This window comes from Polypterus senegalus, chromosome 9 (assembly GCF_016835505.1).
Source record: "Polypterus senegalus isolate Bchr_013 chromosome 9, ASM1683550v1, whole genome shotgun sequence".
Taxonomy (NCBI): domain Eukaryota; kingdom Metazoa; phylum Chordata; class Cladistia; order Polypteriformes; family Polypteridae; genus Polypterus; species Polypterus senegalus.
The window spans coordinates 47,339,765-47,355,546 of record NC_053162.1 but is presented as its reverse complement, the minus strand read 5'-3'; the positions used below and the strand labels follow the sequence as shown (position 1 = coordinate 47,355,546).

Here is a 15,782-nt window from a genome sequence, read left to right as displayed (position 1 = left end):
CTGAGACTGTGCTTTCTTTCTGCGAGTTTTGTTATTTTGTTTTTTAAACTGCAGTTGCTTTTTTTAAATGGTTCTGTTATGAGTGACAAAAAATCAGCAGGTCATCTGCAGAGGCCATTATTTGCATGTGTGCCTGAACATCCAAATTTTAAAAATTATGTGGAGAGCTAGTAACAGGCACAAGTACATTTATTGTCTTTGGAGGACAAAATATACCTACAATTTTAGAGCTCCCATGATTCCCATTCTGAGCACAGAAGTTGAGAAACAGCCATACAGCCAGAAATAAGCTTCTAATTATTAGAAGGTCTTCCATTAATGTATATTTAAGATGCAAAAAAAATTAATAACTAGAATATCTTCATTAGTAACATATGGTTTTTTGCTTGTAAAATTCACCCATCAATTTGTTTGTAAATAAAGACTTCTTTAATGAAAGGTTGTCATTTATGCTCTAGTTGTGGCTATTAATTCATTTCCTCTACCAGAGTTTTCCTAATTAGAATGAAGACAAGGACAACACGTGACAAACAGGAAAAGACAAGAACAAGAACAGCATTCCTCAAGCACAAGTACTTTCAAGAACCAAGAGGTGCCACCATTGCCTGGTATCCTCCATACTGCTTACCATATGTGCATCAGTCCCATTTTCATTTCTTGACTTCCATTTTTGGATCCTGAAAATGTATTTAATTACAGACACATTTTCTGTGATTTATTAAATCACCGAGCAGTGTTTAGCTCCCCAGTTTAAGTCCCGTATGAATGCTTACAGTTTTATTGAGCATTATAATTTGGCTTTGCTATAAACACCAGACAATCTGTTTTGTTAATGAGCATCTTAGAACTGCTAAAAAATCGAGACGTAACTCAAATACTTTAAAAGTCTTCCCTGCTGCCTCAATGTGGTGCATCACTTACTTCTTGGTCAACTTATGATGCTGACTGGCAGTAATACTCCTCTTCCCCTCCCTTTATATATGAACAAAATTTGTATTCTGGTGGTGGATACTCTTAAATAATTTATTATTATTATCATTTATTATTTACCTGTTACCTTACTGCATAAAGGAACAGAGATTGATGCTCCTCTGATGGTCTTTGATGATCCTCAGACGCCCTTACAGTCACATGAAATTAAACACTCTCCAACTTTCTAATTTTGGTTAAAATAATGTATATGGATGACATACAATGTTTATGAACAAAGCCGTGAGAAACAGAGATAATGCTAATTTCATATTAAATGGTATTTAAGGAGAAAGAATGTGGTTTAAAGGAACCGCCACTCAAGTTGATAATATCTAAATAATCACTTGCTTGAAAGCTCTTATGTAGCAAACAGCATCACAAGTGCATTTTCATAACAGAAATATCCCATAAATGTTAGAGATAAAGATGCAGAAAAATTACATTATTCTTATTGCAACTAAAAGTTGCTACTAAATGCGACTATGGGGGATGCAGTATATCAAAAATTTAGTGTAGAGCTTGTGGGAACCAGCCTCGACACAGATAGGCAGACACCGATGGTTCAAACACCACAAGCGCTTTATTCAATAAGTACACTATTTACAATTTCCACGCACAATCTAGTGCCCGTGCACCACACACCCTCAGTCTGGGCCACTCTACTGTCCAGCCTTCCTTCACCACCTCCACTCCTCTCCTCCAAGCTCTGTCCTCTTCCACCCGACTCCAGCTACTCAATGGAGGGGGGCTGCCCCTTTTAAGTCCACCCGGCCGTGCTCCAGGTGTCTCCTAAAGAGCTTCCATTGGCATTTCCTGGTGTGGAGGAAGTGCCGTACGAGCACCTGGAAGCACTCAGGTTGTTCATGGTAATCCTTCCGCCAGCACCTCCAGGTGTGGTGGAAGTGCTGACGTCCAGGGCTTCTTTGGCGTTCAGGCGCCCCTGGCGGTGACCACAGGCCCCTATAGGGTTGAGCTTCCATGCTCTGTTCCCGTGGCCCCCATACCAACCAGGGCGGCTGCCCTCTTGTGGTCCCGAGGAGTCATAATCCCTCTCTCGGTCCTTCCAGGCGTCCCAGATGGGTACCGCCCCCAGCTGCTCGCCACAAGCTATATAATGTATCAAACATTTAAGGATTTTTTACCTGAGAATTTCTTCAATTGTCTTTATCACACTCTGCATTATCAAATTAAAATTGTACAGTCTTTAAAATGAAATCTGTCTGTTAATATAAAATTGTTTTGATGGGTTAAGTTGCCTTCAAGTTGCGAAAAGTAACATAAACAGTCTATGGAGTAAGATCACTGTCAAAAATATCTCGGAATAATTTAAGTCAAATTTACATTGCACACATGTCAGTTACACTTGCACTTCTGAAAGTTATGCTTGCTTCTGAAAATTACGCTTGCATCTAAAAAATATGCTTGTACTTCTGAAAATTACGAGTACAATTCTCAAGCATGAAAAAACTGTCAAACACACGTCAAATGACACACGAGGCATTCTCTATCGAAGACGAAACAATTGATTTTTGTTACTATAGTAAGCATGTGCCAGAAAGGAGGAACAACGGAGTTACTTTTTACAGCAACCCTTCTCCATATATACAGGCTAAAGCTTTGGTTGTCGGTTCAATTGCCACCTCGGTGTTGCGTGTTTGTGATCTAACTCAGGGACCGGAGTTTTCCCTAACAGCATTTAGTGAACATCCATGGGCAATCAGCCCTGGCTGTGACTCTAATCCATTACAGGGGTGCGTCATTGGACCCTCTATTTATTTCACCTGCAAGTCTTCGGGAGGTGTGGTGTAAAGCCCACGGAGATATGGGGAGAATGTGACCATTTCATGTGAGCCTGAACTTATTCGCTTCCAGCCAGTTTCTTATTTACATATTTTTGTGTAAAGCATTTACTTATTCAACGTTAAGAGCCAATCATAATATTCTGCAGCCTAAGAAGATAATAACATGCGTCACTAAAATGGGTCCTTTATTTGAAATAAGAAATCAGTTTCCCACATTTCATACTTGATAAGATACAAAGGATTTACATCAAATTGGACTTAAATTTCAAAGTGTTGCAACAAGACCGGTGCTTTTATTAAAGGGCAGTTCAGTTTTTTCCCAGGTGAATGACAAATGTGGCACACTGTCATACAGTATATAATGAGTAAGATGTATTCATGGGCACAGTAAAGCATTAGGTGATGTTGGGCAGCCCTCATTTTCACGGATTTGTGACAAGACAGATGATGCCTTTGTTATATATGAGTTGGGTACATGGGTCAGATTGACAGGCAAAGTTGGCACATTCCCATAGCTAGTGAATGGAATTAGATGTTTAATGGGCACTGCAGAGGGTTAGATGGCATTGTGCTACATTAGTTTTGAGAAAAGAAAGATGCCTTTGTTAAGTTGCAGTTGAACTTTGGGTACATGGGTCAAATGGACTAGCAAATTTGTCATATTCCCATACTGTATATCTAATGAACAGATTTCAACGTGATGCTTGACTGGCATTATACAGGGTTGTATGCCATTGACCCACTTTAATTTCCTGAGAAAAGTGAATACCTTTGTTAAAGTGCAGTTGAGTTTTACTGTCCCAGTGTGGTTACATGAGTCAGACTGACTGGCAAACGTGGCTAACTGTGATGTTTAATGGGCACTGTAAAAGGTTAAATGGTGTTGGACCACCCTAGTTGTCACAGTTTTGAAAAAATGCAGATGCCTTTGTTAAGTTGCAGTTGCAGAGACCAATGTGACTACCTGCCTCAGACTGATTGGCAGATTTGTCACATTCCCATTTTACTGACTAGGATTAACTTTAATGTTTAGCAGGCGCTGTAGAGAGTTGTGTATTTTGACACTCTTATTTTCATAGCTTTGTGACAAGATTCTTTTTTAATGTTGCACTTGAGATTTGCCTGGCCCAAAGTGAGTTCATGGGTCAAATTGGCTGGCAAACTTGCCATATCCAATGAATAGCTTTCACTGTGATGCTCAGTTGCCATTGTAAAGGGTTAAATGGCACTGGACCACACTATAATAACATTGTGACAAGATGGATGCCTTTTTAAAATTTCAGTTGAGTTTTTCTTATTTCAACATGGTTACATGGCTGGCAAAGTTGGCACACTGTAATCTGATGAATGAGATTTTGTGATATTTAATTGGCACAGGCAAAAGAAAAGAAACAAAAATAAAAGAAAAGAGCTTAATGCTTCCCGGGATAGGCTCCAGCTTGCCTGTGACTCTGCCTATGCTCAGGATAAAGTAGGTTTAGAAATTGGATGGATGCATGGACAAATACAAAAATAAATAAATAAATAAAATGAAAATAAAAGTATTGTCAAATGTGACACTAAATAAATAACAACTGGAATGGAAGTATAAATAATAAAATGGGTCCGGATGCATGCCTCTTTTTACCTTATTCCTTTATGTCAGTCAGTCATTTTCAAACCTGCTTAGTCCTAAACGGTCCGCTGGAGCCTATCCCAGCCAGCACAGGGTGCCAGTCCACCTCTGGGCAAATATACAAAAGCTCCTAACCTGCATGTCTTTGCATCATGGGAGGAAACCCCCACAGACAAGTGGAGAACTTGCAAACTTCCATATTTAATGTTATTATGTATTTACTAGGGACGCCATAGCATCTGGGGTGTAAGAATAGGAATGGAAAACGGTGAGAAAGGAATTCAAAAATCAAGAAGAATGAAATACTTCTTGAAAGACGTAGTTGTGAATAGGTGTTTGGTAGTCCGAAGGAGGAATAGGAATCGAGAAAAGCGGCATTGTGGTATATTGGAGGCTGCAGGCACCATGGGGAAGGGTTTGGAAGAGGACGAATAGGAATCGAGAAATGCAGTGTTGGCTGTGTGTGGGCAGGACTGGTTTTGAAGAGGAAGCAGGACGAACCAGAAGAGAAATATATATGACATTATCATAATTCACAGTTTTTGATTTTTTTTGCTTATTTATTTTTGCCGTAAACATTCTCCACACTCAGTCATTAATCTAACTCAGTGCTTCCATAGCAAAATTGGGAGTGCTAAAAAAAAACAAATAAAAAAACAACACTCACTTAAAAGCAGTGCCGTCGCAAGTTTATATTGTGCTAATCCCCCTGATCTTTACGTCTGTTTTGTACTGTATATAATCATATCCTGCGGAGAGGCATGTCCCACCTCAAACCCAAATCTATGACCAAGCGTGCCAAAATCTGTAGGTTGGGAACATTCTGCAACATCAAACATCTAGTTAATTTGTTCATTTTATGCTCTCACTTGTTATTGTTAATTGAATGTTGTCATTGTTTAAGAAATTTCATTGTGTTAGTTTTACTTTGTTTTTTGCGTTTCGCCCTTTGGAGCCACTGTATGGGGCTAAGTATGAAGTATGTTCGCTGTCAGAAATTACTCAGGTATTCTACCTCTGTAGCACATGCATAGTAACAAAAAAAAAATTGTTTCTTCATCAATAGCGAATGCCTTGTGCGTCCAGTTATGTATTTTTGACAGTTTGTTCATTCCTGAGAATTGTACTCGTAATTTTCAGAAGCGCAAGTAGTGAGAAGTCAAGCAAAATCACACCTATTACTGGCTAACTAAAAAGAATATGCAAGCTTTCGAGGCAACTCAGGCCCCTTCTTCAGGCTTGCATGTTGTAATCTTTTTAGTTAGCCAATAAAAGATGTCATTTTGCTTGACTTCTCACTACATACATAATGGCTAACATGGTACAAAACCCTAGTACTACAGAGGCACAAGTGTAATTTTCAGAAGCACAAGAGTAACTTTCAAAAGGGCAAGCGTAATTGACACAGTGTGAAATGTAAATTTGGCTTAAATTATTATGAGTTATTTTTATTCCATAGCAGTCTGTTTAACATACAGGTGTTCGTTGTGGTCCTTATGTACAAAAACACCTGAGAACATGAATACAGCTTAGATTGTGTGGAATGATAGAAGGTAATATCTATTGTGGAACGGGACCCGGACACAGACAGATGGACATCGTTGTTTCACCACACACATGTTTATTTACACCAACTATATACAATATTTACAAATGCACAAACCAATGCCTCCAGCACCAACTCCCCAAAAGTCCGGGCCTCTCACAGTCTCTTGCACTTCTTCTGGCCACCTCCAAGCCTCTGTCCAGCTCCGTCCTCTTCCACCCGACTTCCGCACTCGACTGTTGGGAGGCGGCCCCTTTATTCACACCCCGGATGGGCTCCAGCTGCAGTCCTCCGCGGGCACGCCCCAGTGTGGCAGAAGTGCCGGCTGCGCATCCGGAAGCCCTCCAGGTGTCCTCTGTCTTCTTCCCCCCAGCACTTCCTGGTGTGGCGGAAGTGCTGGGCTCCAGGGTTCTTCAGGCACCGGGGCGCTGCCTGGCGGTGGCCACGGGCCCCTACAAGGTTGGGCTTCCAAGCCCCCTACCCGAGGACACAAATGAAACCATGGCGGTCACCCTGTTGTGGTCGGGAGGAGGCACCAGCCCTCCTCCGGTTCCCTCGGGCGTCCCGGCTGGGCTCCATCCCCAGCCGCCTGTGACACTATTAACATGTAATGATCTTCTATTTACCTACTTCTTGATTCTGCTACTTGCACTTTGTGGACATGGAGAGCCACATGCTGTCCTGGTAGTATCAGTCTATGATGGGATGCCAGACCTCCTCAAGGCACACTCACATACACTCCCACAATAGAAAACTTACTTATGCCTTTCAACAGAACACATCTTTGCAATGTGTGAGAAAAAACAATGAGCCTAGAGGAAAACCAACATAGACATTGGAGCAATGTTGCATATACCAAATAGACAGTGTCTGGAGCTGTAAGACAACAGGGCTAATTATTGTGTAATCATGATCCCCATGTTTAAACAGATAAATGAAACGTGCAAAGTTTAGAAACAAATAATTGCTACTTGCTCTAATATTGGCATAATGCACTGTGCTCTACTCCATCATCTCAACATATAGTTTGTCATCACCACCATAGGTTAACGTTTGTAGTTTAAGAATGATACATACAGTTAATTCAGGAAAACAAATTTTGGTGCTGACTCTTTTGATACAGTATTTGTTCATTTATCTTCTGGCCTTTATAGGGTGAAAACTGACAACAGCAGACACATCTTTGAATGCTAGTCTGTTTATATTTTATTCAGAAGGACTATTTTGTGCTGATCTAGAAAAATTTCCAACAGCTTATACTGGACCCTTTTCATCACCTTTATGATTGAATAGACTGAACTCAATACAGTTGAGAATATATCATCATAAACTGGTCCTCAAAAACCACAGCTTTTACATTGTTTTCCCCTGCCCTCTTACTGAAACAGTGCAAAGACTGCAACAATAAAACCCTACAGAATTTTACCAAACTACGTCTTGGAAATGATAATTACTGTAACAACTAAACACAGTGCTTATTGACTGAAGCACTGGATGCCTAACAGTTATTAATGGATCTGTCCATGGTACTGATTGAGTTCTGTATTTTCAAGAAGTCACGGACATGGAGATATTCAGTTTGTGTTTTGAAGGGCTACAGTGGCCACAGGTTTACATTCTAGCCAGTCTTGAAATGAGTTGCTACTTTATGCATACAAAGAAGTCTCACTTTTATTTATAATTCTTGCTTAATTGTTTATCAATTCAAATTTAAGGAACATGGTAAAGTACATTTCAGTTTTGTCAAAAATATTATTGCCAATAGTGGACTCCCAGGGTACTTTAAATGAACGATGCAACTTTAGCAAGATCTACTAATTTTGCTGAATTGGAAATCTGTCTCGATTGTAAGACTGTACACCCCTGCGTTCAATGAGTTTGAATTCCTGGTTGAATGGAGAATTTTGAGCATCTCCTAGAGATCTGGACTCTTGACCTCTTTAAAAGTCAAATTTGAAGGTCAGTAAATGATGTTTCTATCAAGGTAATGTAATAGCATTCCTGCCTTTTAAAAAGAGTTAGTAGGGGCAACATCCTGCAAGAGCTACAGAAGCACCTGACTACATTTCAAGTTGGGCCCGAGTACCACAAAGGCCTATGGACACTTCCACCTCTCATTCCTAATTTTAGCCTCCTAATTATTTTTCTGTTCAAAGTCTGCTGACATTTTCAGTCAGAATGCCTTTCCCAAAACTCCCTCAATCTGATTTTGTTCCACCTGGTGCAGGCTGTCAGCTGCCAGGCAGCAAGAGGGCAAAGTGGTACAGACTAGAAGAGCCTCTAATAAGTACCTGCCTGACATATCCCAGCAGGGTGCAGAACCAATTAAAATGTAAGAGGGCGATAGGCAATCAAGCGAGCCCTGTGAAACGCTGAGTCCAGCGGAGAAACTTGATCAGCAGCCCCTTCTTATCTTGCGCTTGCTGCTGCTACACAATATACTTTGAATAGCCCACGTCTGCCAAACCAGGGAACATTTGATATAAAAGTTAAGTGTAAAACAAACGTAATGAAAAGCACAGAACTCAACTGAAACACATGCACAGTTTGAGTTGTGACTGTTAGGCTGGCATACTGACATTTTCTAGTATTAAATGTCAAATCTGAGTGAAGTGTGTCATTTGGATCAGATCATAGAAGCAATACTGATTTGTGAGGCCAAATTTTGAAGTGCCTGCACTTTTCTGATGTCTCTGTGGACATTCATACCTATGACAGGAGACTCTTAGCTTTACTGTCCCCATCCCGCATGCCACACAGCTTGCTTTTTGGAATTTATCAACTCCAGTTTGATTAAATCAGTCAGTGAAAGTAAATGCAAAAGGACATCTGTGACCCACAAAAATCTAATAACACATTAGATAGATAGATAGATAGATAGATAGATAGATAGATAGATAGATAGATAGATAGATAGATAGATAGATAGATAGATAGATAGACAGATAGATAGACATACTCCGAGCAGGTGTGGATGTGAGCATGTCAACGCTCACTTCAGGGTTGACTGGGGTGCTTGGTTGATCATTTATTCACGTGAAAACGCGTGCAGATCAGTCAGGTGCATCATTCACACCTCGAAGTAGGTGGGGGACCACATCTGTACCCAATCTAATCAGATATAAGTGAGCCTGCATGACAGAGAAAGGGAATCAGATGAAGAAATCGAATGAGAGCAGCTGAGAATACCACGAGTGAGCAGTATCAGGTGCCTGAGCAGAGCCATTGTGCGAGCGAGGGAGAGATACAGAGAAGTCCTTAGCCCTGTGAAAGAGGGGCAGATTGTTACCTCTGATTTTTCAGAAGAGTGGGCACAATGATGGTTGAGTCTTCTTCAGGGATCTGAAGGATGTCAGGTGTGGGAGAAGGAAGATGGGATGAAAACCAAGCCCGAGTGGGGGCCGGTAAGAACAACCCCAGCTGCTGGAGTCTCCGCTAGCTGAACGAGCTATGGGTGAGCTGGGGAGACAGAGAGGGAGTTGCCCTGGGCTGTTTAAAGAAGAAAGGAGAAAGATTTAGGTCCCAATGACTGTTGTTTTATCTCTGGTTTTATGGGTGGATTTTAACTCATTGACTATTCATTGTTTTATGGATTATTTATTTATTTAAGGAAGATCATTTGCGCTGCACTATGGGACACTTCTCATGGATTTTAATAAAAGCACTTGGTACCTTTGCACCAACCTCTTGCTGAATGTATGAGTCCTCATTTGCCTGGCTCTTCTCGGTTTATGACTATCAATGGTTCTGGGTTCAAGAGGCTCCCGGAGGTGACCAGGAAAAGTTGAGCCAACCCAGACTGTTATAAGGAGTGTCAAAGAATGTTTAAAGGAACAGTTCATCTCACCTTCCAAATTTCACAGTAACTCAAGAAATTTCCACAAATGGCAGGCATGTACAATTTCACCTGAAGATATGTGTCATGCATTCGTGTCAGGCGATCATTCTCTCTGCTCTTCTAAGGTATGTACTTTCACCCAGGGTCAAGAGGGGACGCTGGCGCTAACCTTATCCTATTTTGTTCCCTCCACCGTGGTGAGAAGATTCGCAGTGAGGGAAATTGACTGCCCCTTCTGGTAACACCACTACATACAATGCAGTTCCCGGAAGGGATCACTAATTTATAGAATGAACCGCAGAATGGAAGTCCTTCACACTGTGACTTTAATAGGCTTTATCAGACAAGAAAGGTTCCTGAACCAAGGACCTGATTTTTCACTTGTCTTGTGCCACTGAGCATACCTTCTGTTTGCCATTTGTTTCAATTAAGCAAGGACATTTCATGTTGTGGACCTGCAGTTCCTTCTACTGACCACACATGAAACATGCGTGTGGAGTTTTGGGGGATAAGTGCAAACATATCTTGCCTAACCCACTTTCCTGCTGATCTAGTTCTGTGTTCTGTGCAACTGGCAGTTTGAAACTTTCTTCCGATCTGCATTACTTCATATAATTTTAAATTATGTAACTGAATTTATTGTGTTACATTTAAGATTAATTATTTATACTTGCCAAAAAAAATTATATTCCATATATTTTTTTTTGTTCTTTATTTCGCCTTATACAATTTCTCGTATTAAGAATTTGTTAGTTTTTGCATACCCCTTGGGGTCAGAGCGCAGGGTCAGCCATTGTATAGCACCCCTGGAGCAATTGAAGGTTAAGGACCTTGAAGAATAGGATCTCTTTTTGGCAGTGACGGGGATTCAAACCGGCAACCTTTGGGATACCAGTGCAGATCCTTAACCTCAGAGCTACCACTCTGCCCTAATATTTAGTGTGAATGGCACATTTCTGCAGTCTCTTTAGGCACAATACTTTATGTGGAATGTCTCTGTTCTTATGTGATCAGTGATCAGAAACTAATTACTAAAATCAGCCTCAAAATATAAAATCAACCAGCCTGAAAATGAAGACAGGGAAATAAACCTAGCAATATTAAAGAACTGGAGAGTAAAACAAATCCATGTAAAGATTTTCTAGGAAAGTCCATTTCATTCTACATAGTGACCCAAATAGAAGGGAAACTACTATTATATAATTATTTTGGAAACTGTTCATTTTACAAACCTAAGCAAGTGAGCTATGATGAAGCCTCTCAGTCAATATGAGGCAAGCCTGAATTGCAATTTTAGCCAAGGGCCTCCTGTTGGCCACATACACAAACACACACGGCCTCCTGAAGTTGTAAAAAGTTGTGTCTTTTTATGTTTTGCAACATGCTGTGCATGGATCTCCTGAAATGAATATTTCCTTCCCTCAGAAGAGGACACCCACAAGTAATAAAAGCTTATTTCTAGAATATGTTCAAATGAAACACATTCTAAAGAATTGTCTCCTCTGTTAATGAGGCTTGCAGCTTATATCTGCATTAAAATATTTTTTTTCTTTTTGCCACCATACCAATTAGGCAGCAATGTGTCACAAGAGCAATGCAAAATAGAAGGCATATGGAGATAATTAGATAGAAAAGCGTCACTGGGAAAGGCCTCTTGACCACACAACAGCAATTACAATAGCAGGAGTGCAGCAAGAAGAAGTGTAGAGTTCAGACTGGCACTAGAGGGGGATACCTGCTTTGGTATTTCACTGCTACATGGCTACTGAAGTTGATGTAGATTAGGAGAAGTGAAGTGAATACCTTTATTTATTCGATAGGTTTGTTCAAATAATTCTAAAGAAAAATGCTTCCAATTAAAAAATTGTGCTGCAAAATGTTCTTGGCAACCCTTCTATATTGTTAGAAGGTGCCAGGAGCAAATGCCACAAGATGACACTGAGCATGGCTAGGTAATATAAGAAACAAAGAGAGTCACACTGACAGTAGGAGAAGTTCTGCAGATGCCAGTGTGGAGGCACAACAGTTGCCAGATGGTGATATGTCTGCGGGGTTCCCTAGAATGAGGATGAGAAAGAGAGTGAAATGGGTGAAAGTATGGAATGTTCCCCATGACCATTGGGGAGGGGTGGCCCAGCAATGGGCAAGGATGTCCACTTTCTAAATAAAGAGAAAGTGAGGCTAGATAGGAAATGCCATAAGTGACAACCCTATCTCACCAGTAAACAAGACACAGCCCCGTTCTGCTGTCATTCTAATGGCATAGGCCAGAAGGGAGCTATCCTGGAAGCTTTACTGCCAACTGAAGTCCTAGGGATGCAGATACACCAGGAGTTACTATAAGGGAAGTCAAGGCTGGTGTTGAGGAGCAAATGTAGGACTCTGCCCTGATCTCAGAAGAGATTCTGGGTCTTGGCTGGAAGTGACCTCTTGATGAGGTTTATCATCCCTCATTGTCTAAAGACAAGGATAAAATTTTGGATAAACTCTCAGCTAGCAGAGGAAGAGAGACCAAGATTCAGAAAAAAGAAAGTGGGAGAGAGAAAGCGAAGGTAAAAGGGAGTGCAAAAATGCATCTCTTACTCATTTACTATTAAGTAATAAGACCTTAACAAGGCTTCTTTTGATGTTAGTAATACTTACAAAGCCTCAGTTCAACGGTTATTCATCTATGCAATGTGACCTACTAAAATAACTTCACTTTGGAGCAGTCAGAGGTGGCTTAAGAGAGAGAGATTTCTCTTGATATTGCATACATAATTATAAAACTTGGAAATCCTTTATATTAACAAGTAATTATTCCAATATATCAAAGGGGTTTTAATATGTCACATTGCACAGAGATGAATCTTATCTTATCTTATCTACTGATGTAAGAAAGCTTTTGTTAAAGTCTAGTTACTTAAGAGAAACTGAGTAGGTACTGTAAAAATACAGTGTTACCTATTACTCTAACAAAAAGATGCATACCTTGTTAGGTCTAGAAAGGTTGCATGTCATGTTGTTTTATTTCTGTATATTTGCATTTTGTATTTTCACCTTTGTGTAACACCACCTTTTGAGTATTTCTGTATTCAATAAAGGCACCATGTTGCTAATTTCCGGCCTCCTTTGTTATTTTTGTGTGTGGAGGAGAGCTGCCACCAGGACACTTACTGTCACAGTATGCATTAGGCTTTTTCCATGCAGGATGTTGGTTCTTGGAACACCTGAGGTCCCCATCGGTTCCTACCGCACAACAGAAACTAAAACCTGTATGCAAGAAATGTGAATTGTGAAGAGGAGTGATGCAGTGCAAAGCAAAGCATTGTGGACACTGGGGTCGTTGTTGCCCTGTTGAACCCACCAGACAGACGTCCAAGACACACTTGTAAAAGCACAAGAAGATTTTAATAATAATATTCTTCAAATACAGTGCACCAAGCACTGCACACTCCACAATTCTTCCAATAATTAATAAACAATAATAATAACAACAATAATCCTCCACTCCCAGCAGCTCCGTCACACACCCTCCCAACTCCGGCTCGGTCTGCTGGGGTTTCCCAAAGTCTTTTTAAAGTCCATGACCCGGAAGTATTCCATCTCCGGGTCAAACACCTTCTTCAAGTGCCCCGGAAGTACTGTGGGTTTCCATCCTCGTGACTCCTACATACTTCCGGGTTAATGTCGTGATACTGTCCCCCTGGTTCTTGGTAAGCTCCCCCTGACGGCCCCCACAGCACCCAACAGGGCTGAAAAACCAGACTCTATGTCCAATGCCGCCTTGCGGGAATCCGGGGAACCATTTCCGTCCAGGGGAGCTGCCATCTAGTGTCCCGGGGGATGTAGTGCCATAAAAAGGCACTTTCTTCCAGTTGAGGGACGACCTGACCAAACTGAAATGCGATCTGTCCATCACAACATGTTTGAGAGTTCACAATGGATGCCCACACCTTATTCCTTCAAAGCAGTGCACCAGGAAGATGGTTATGAAAAGTAATGGAGTGCAGTGCTCCATCTTCACCAATAACTCTCCAAAGTCCAAACTAGTAAGAAATTTCTAACATGTCACCAGTGCTTGTGGTCAACCAAGAAGCACAATTCATTGCCTGAGCTTCACCCATGAAAGTTTCTGGCTAAACGAAGAATACATACCCTGAAGTAGGAGCTAAAAAAGTACTAGAAACTACAAATGGCCTGAATTCATGTGGTGGGAATGCTACAATAGCTCCTGGGTTTCTAAAAAAAGTCCCTGCAGAGGAAGCATCCATTTACTATCAATAAAGTATATTTCTTATTATCGACACATGCTTGCTGCACTGTCATGGAGTGGTTCACATAGTGACAGGATAGCATTTAATGGCTCATTAGAGTATAGTAGAGACTAGTTTAAATTTGTGGTTTAGTGACTTAGTGCCAATATGTACTGCTAACCCAGTGTGGCAACAAAACATACTAGAAAAATAGAAAAATAAAGGAAAATGGAAATGAAATTAGCAGTATGCTGGAGTGTGTTGGGATGTAGGAGGCCAAGATGGAGCAGGCAGACATTTGTGAGATTAGCCAGAAGAGGTATTTTATACTTATAGGGTTGCCTATATTCACCTCAGACTTATTCATTTCAGAAACGTTGAGTGCATCATAAAGATAATTGGGTCAGGTAGGCAGGATTAGTAGTGCAGCAAAGCAGACAGCAGCTACAGGGAATTCAAAAAATCGGGTTTAAGACCACAAATCCCAGCAAAGGAAAACAAATACACTGAAGTTACAGTAAAATAAATATACAATGATATTCAAATGAAAACACACAGTGGAAACAAGATCATTAAAGACAGAGATCTGGGATGAGACATTGTGGTTTTTGATCTACCTGGGCTGAAGGCAGAAAACAGAAGGTGTCCTTGGCATTAGGTGACATATGATATTCACAACACAATAAATGTCTGCTTTGTTAATCTGAAAACATTGAAAGGCAACAACAGATCTGGTCAAGTGTAACTCTGCAGTAAGTGATAATGCTGGATCATGAGTCAGAAGATCCATCAGAGGTCACTTAAGAGAGCAAATGAAGGCTTGATATCCTCTGCCTCAACCGCAACAAGCTTGCATTACATGTCTGGATTAGTTATTTTGGCCTACCTTTACTAGGCTGGATGTTCCTCTTCTGCTCCTTAGCCATAACTCTGTTGTTGGGAGGATAGTCAGGAACCTTGCTATTGTACCAGCGGTCTGTTACACCATGACTCTCTTTACTTTGACAATGCCTGCAAAAGAGAATGCAAAGGAAATGAAAATGAGGTGAACATACACGACTTTCTTTCTGTTTTAGTTATGTGTGCAACATTTCTTGCCTCGCATTTCCTGTCATCCTACATTTCGTTGTAGACATGGAACACACATGAAATGGATGTGGTCCAAATAACGATATATTATTTACCCTATTCAACTTCAGGCACCTCACACCCAGAAAAGGAGACTTGAGCTGGGAGAACTTCAGATGTGTCAGTAAAGGATGGGAGAGCAGGCTGCTTGCTGCTGCACTGATTGATACATTTGCAAAACAAAGACACTGCTGACGTGGTGCGAGGCCTCGAATTATGACTTTTTTCATAGGCTTCAGGGATTCTAGTGTTAATACCACGAAGAGGTGGCATCACCAGATGTTGTTCATCAGCAGACCTGAGTAGTCTGGAAGGGGAAAGGACCTCACAAATAACTCCATACACACAGGTGCTGACCCACTAACTACTCTGTAGGCAAGCATCAAATTAGACTGTAGTTTGTGAGACCTGTGGCCTGGTCTAGGGGCTGATTTTAGTCAATATTCGGCTGGCTGTCATGCCAATGTGGTGCAACCAGCCAACCCTAGGATGGAGCTGTAATTGTGTAAACTTTGCATGTGACTTCTCTCAGACTTTAAAGATCTGGAGTTACAGTGGTTAGCTAAGTGGCCTTATACTTCTTCGGGCCAGGTTTCAGTTCCTAATCCAATGAATATCTTTGTTGAGGTTGGGTAATCTTCTACTG

General features: G+C 40.9%; 1 protein-coding gene across 2 annotated transcripts in view; it reads right to left on the bottom strand.

Annotated features, from left to right (window-relative positions):
• Positions 1 to 15,782, bottom strand: part of necab2 (N-terminal EF-hand calcium binding protein 2) — a 428,558-nt gene that overhangs the window by 93,196 nt on the left and 319,580 nt on the right. For both annotated transcript variants that reach the window (XM_039763074.1, XM_039763073.1), the window contains exon 7: positions 14,895 to 15,019. In XM_039763074.1, coding sequence (XP_039619008.1) covers positions 14,895 to 15,019 — 125 coding nt within the window. The remainder of the gene's footprint in view (positions 1 to 14,894; positions 15,020 to 15,782) is intronic.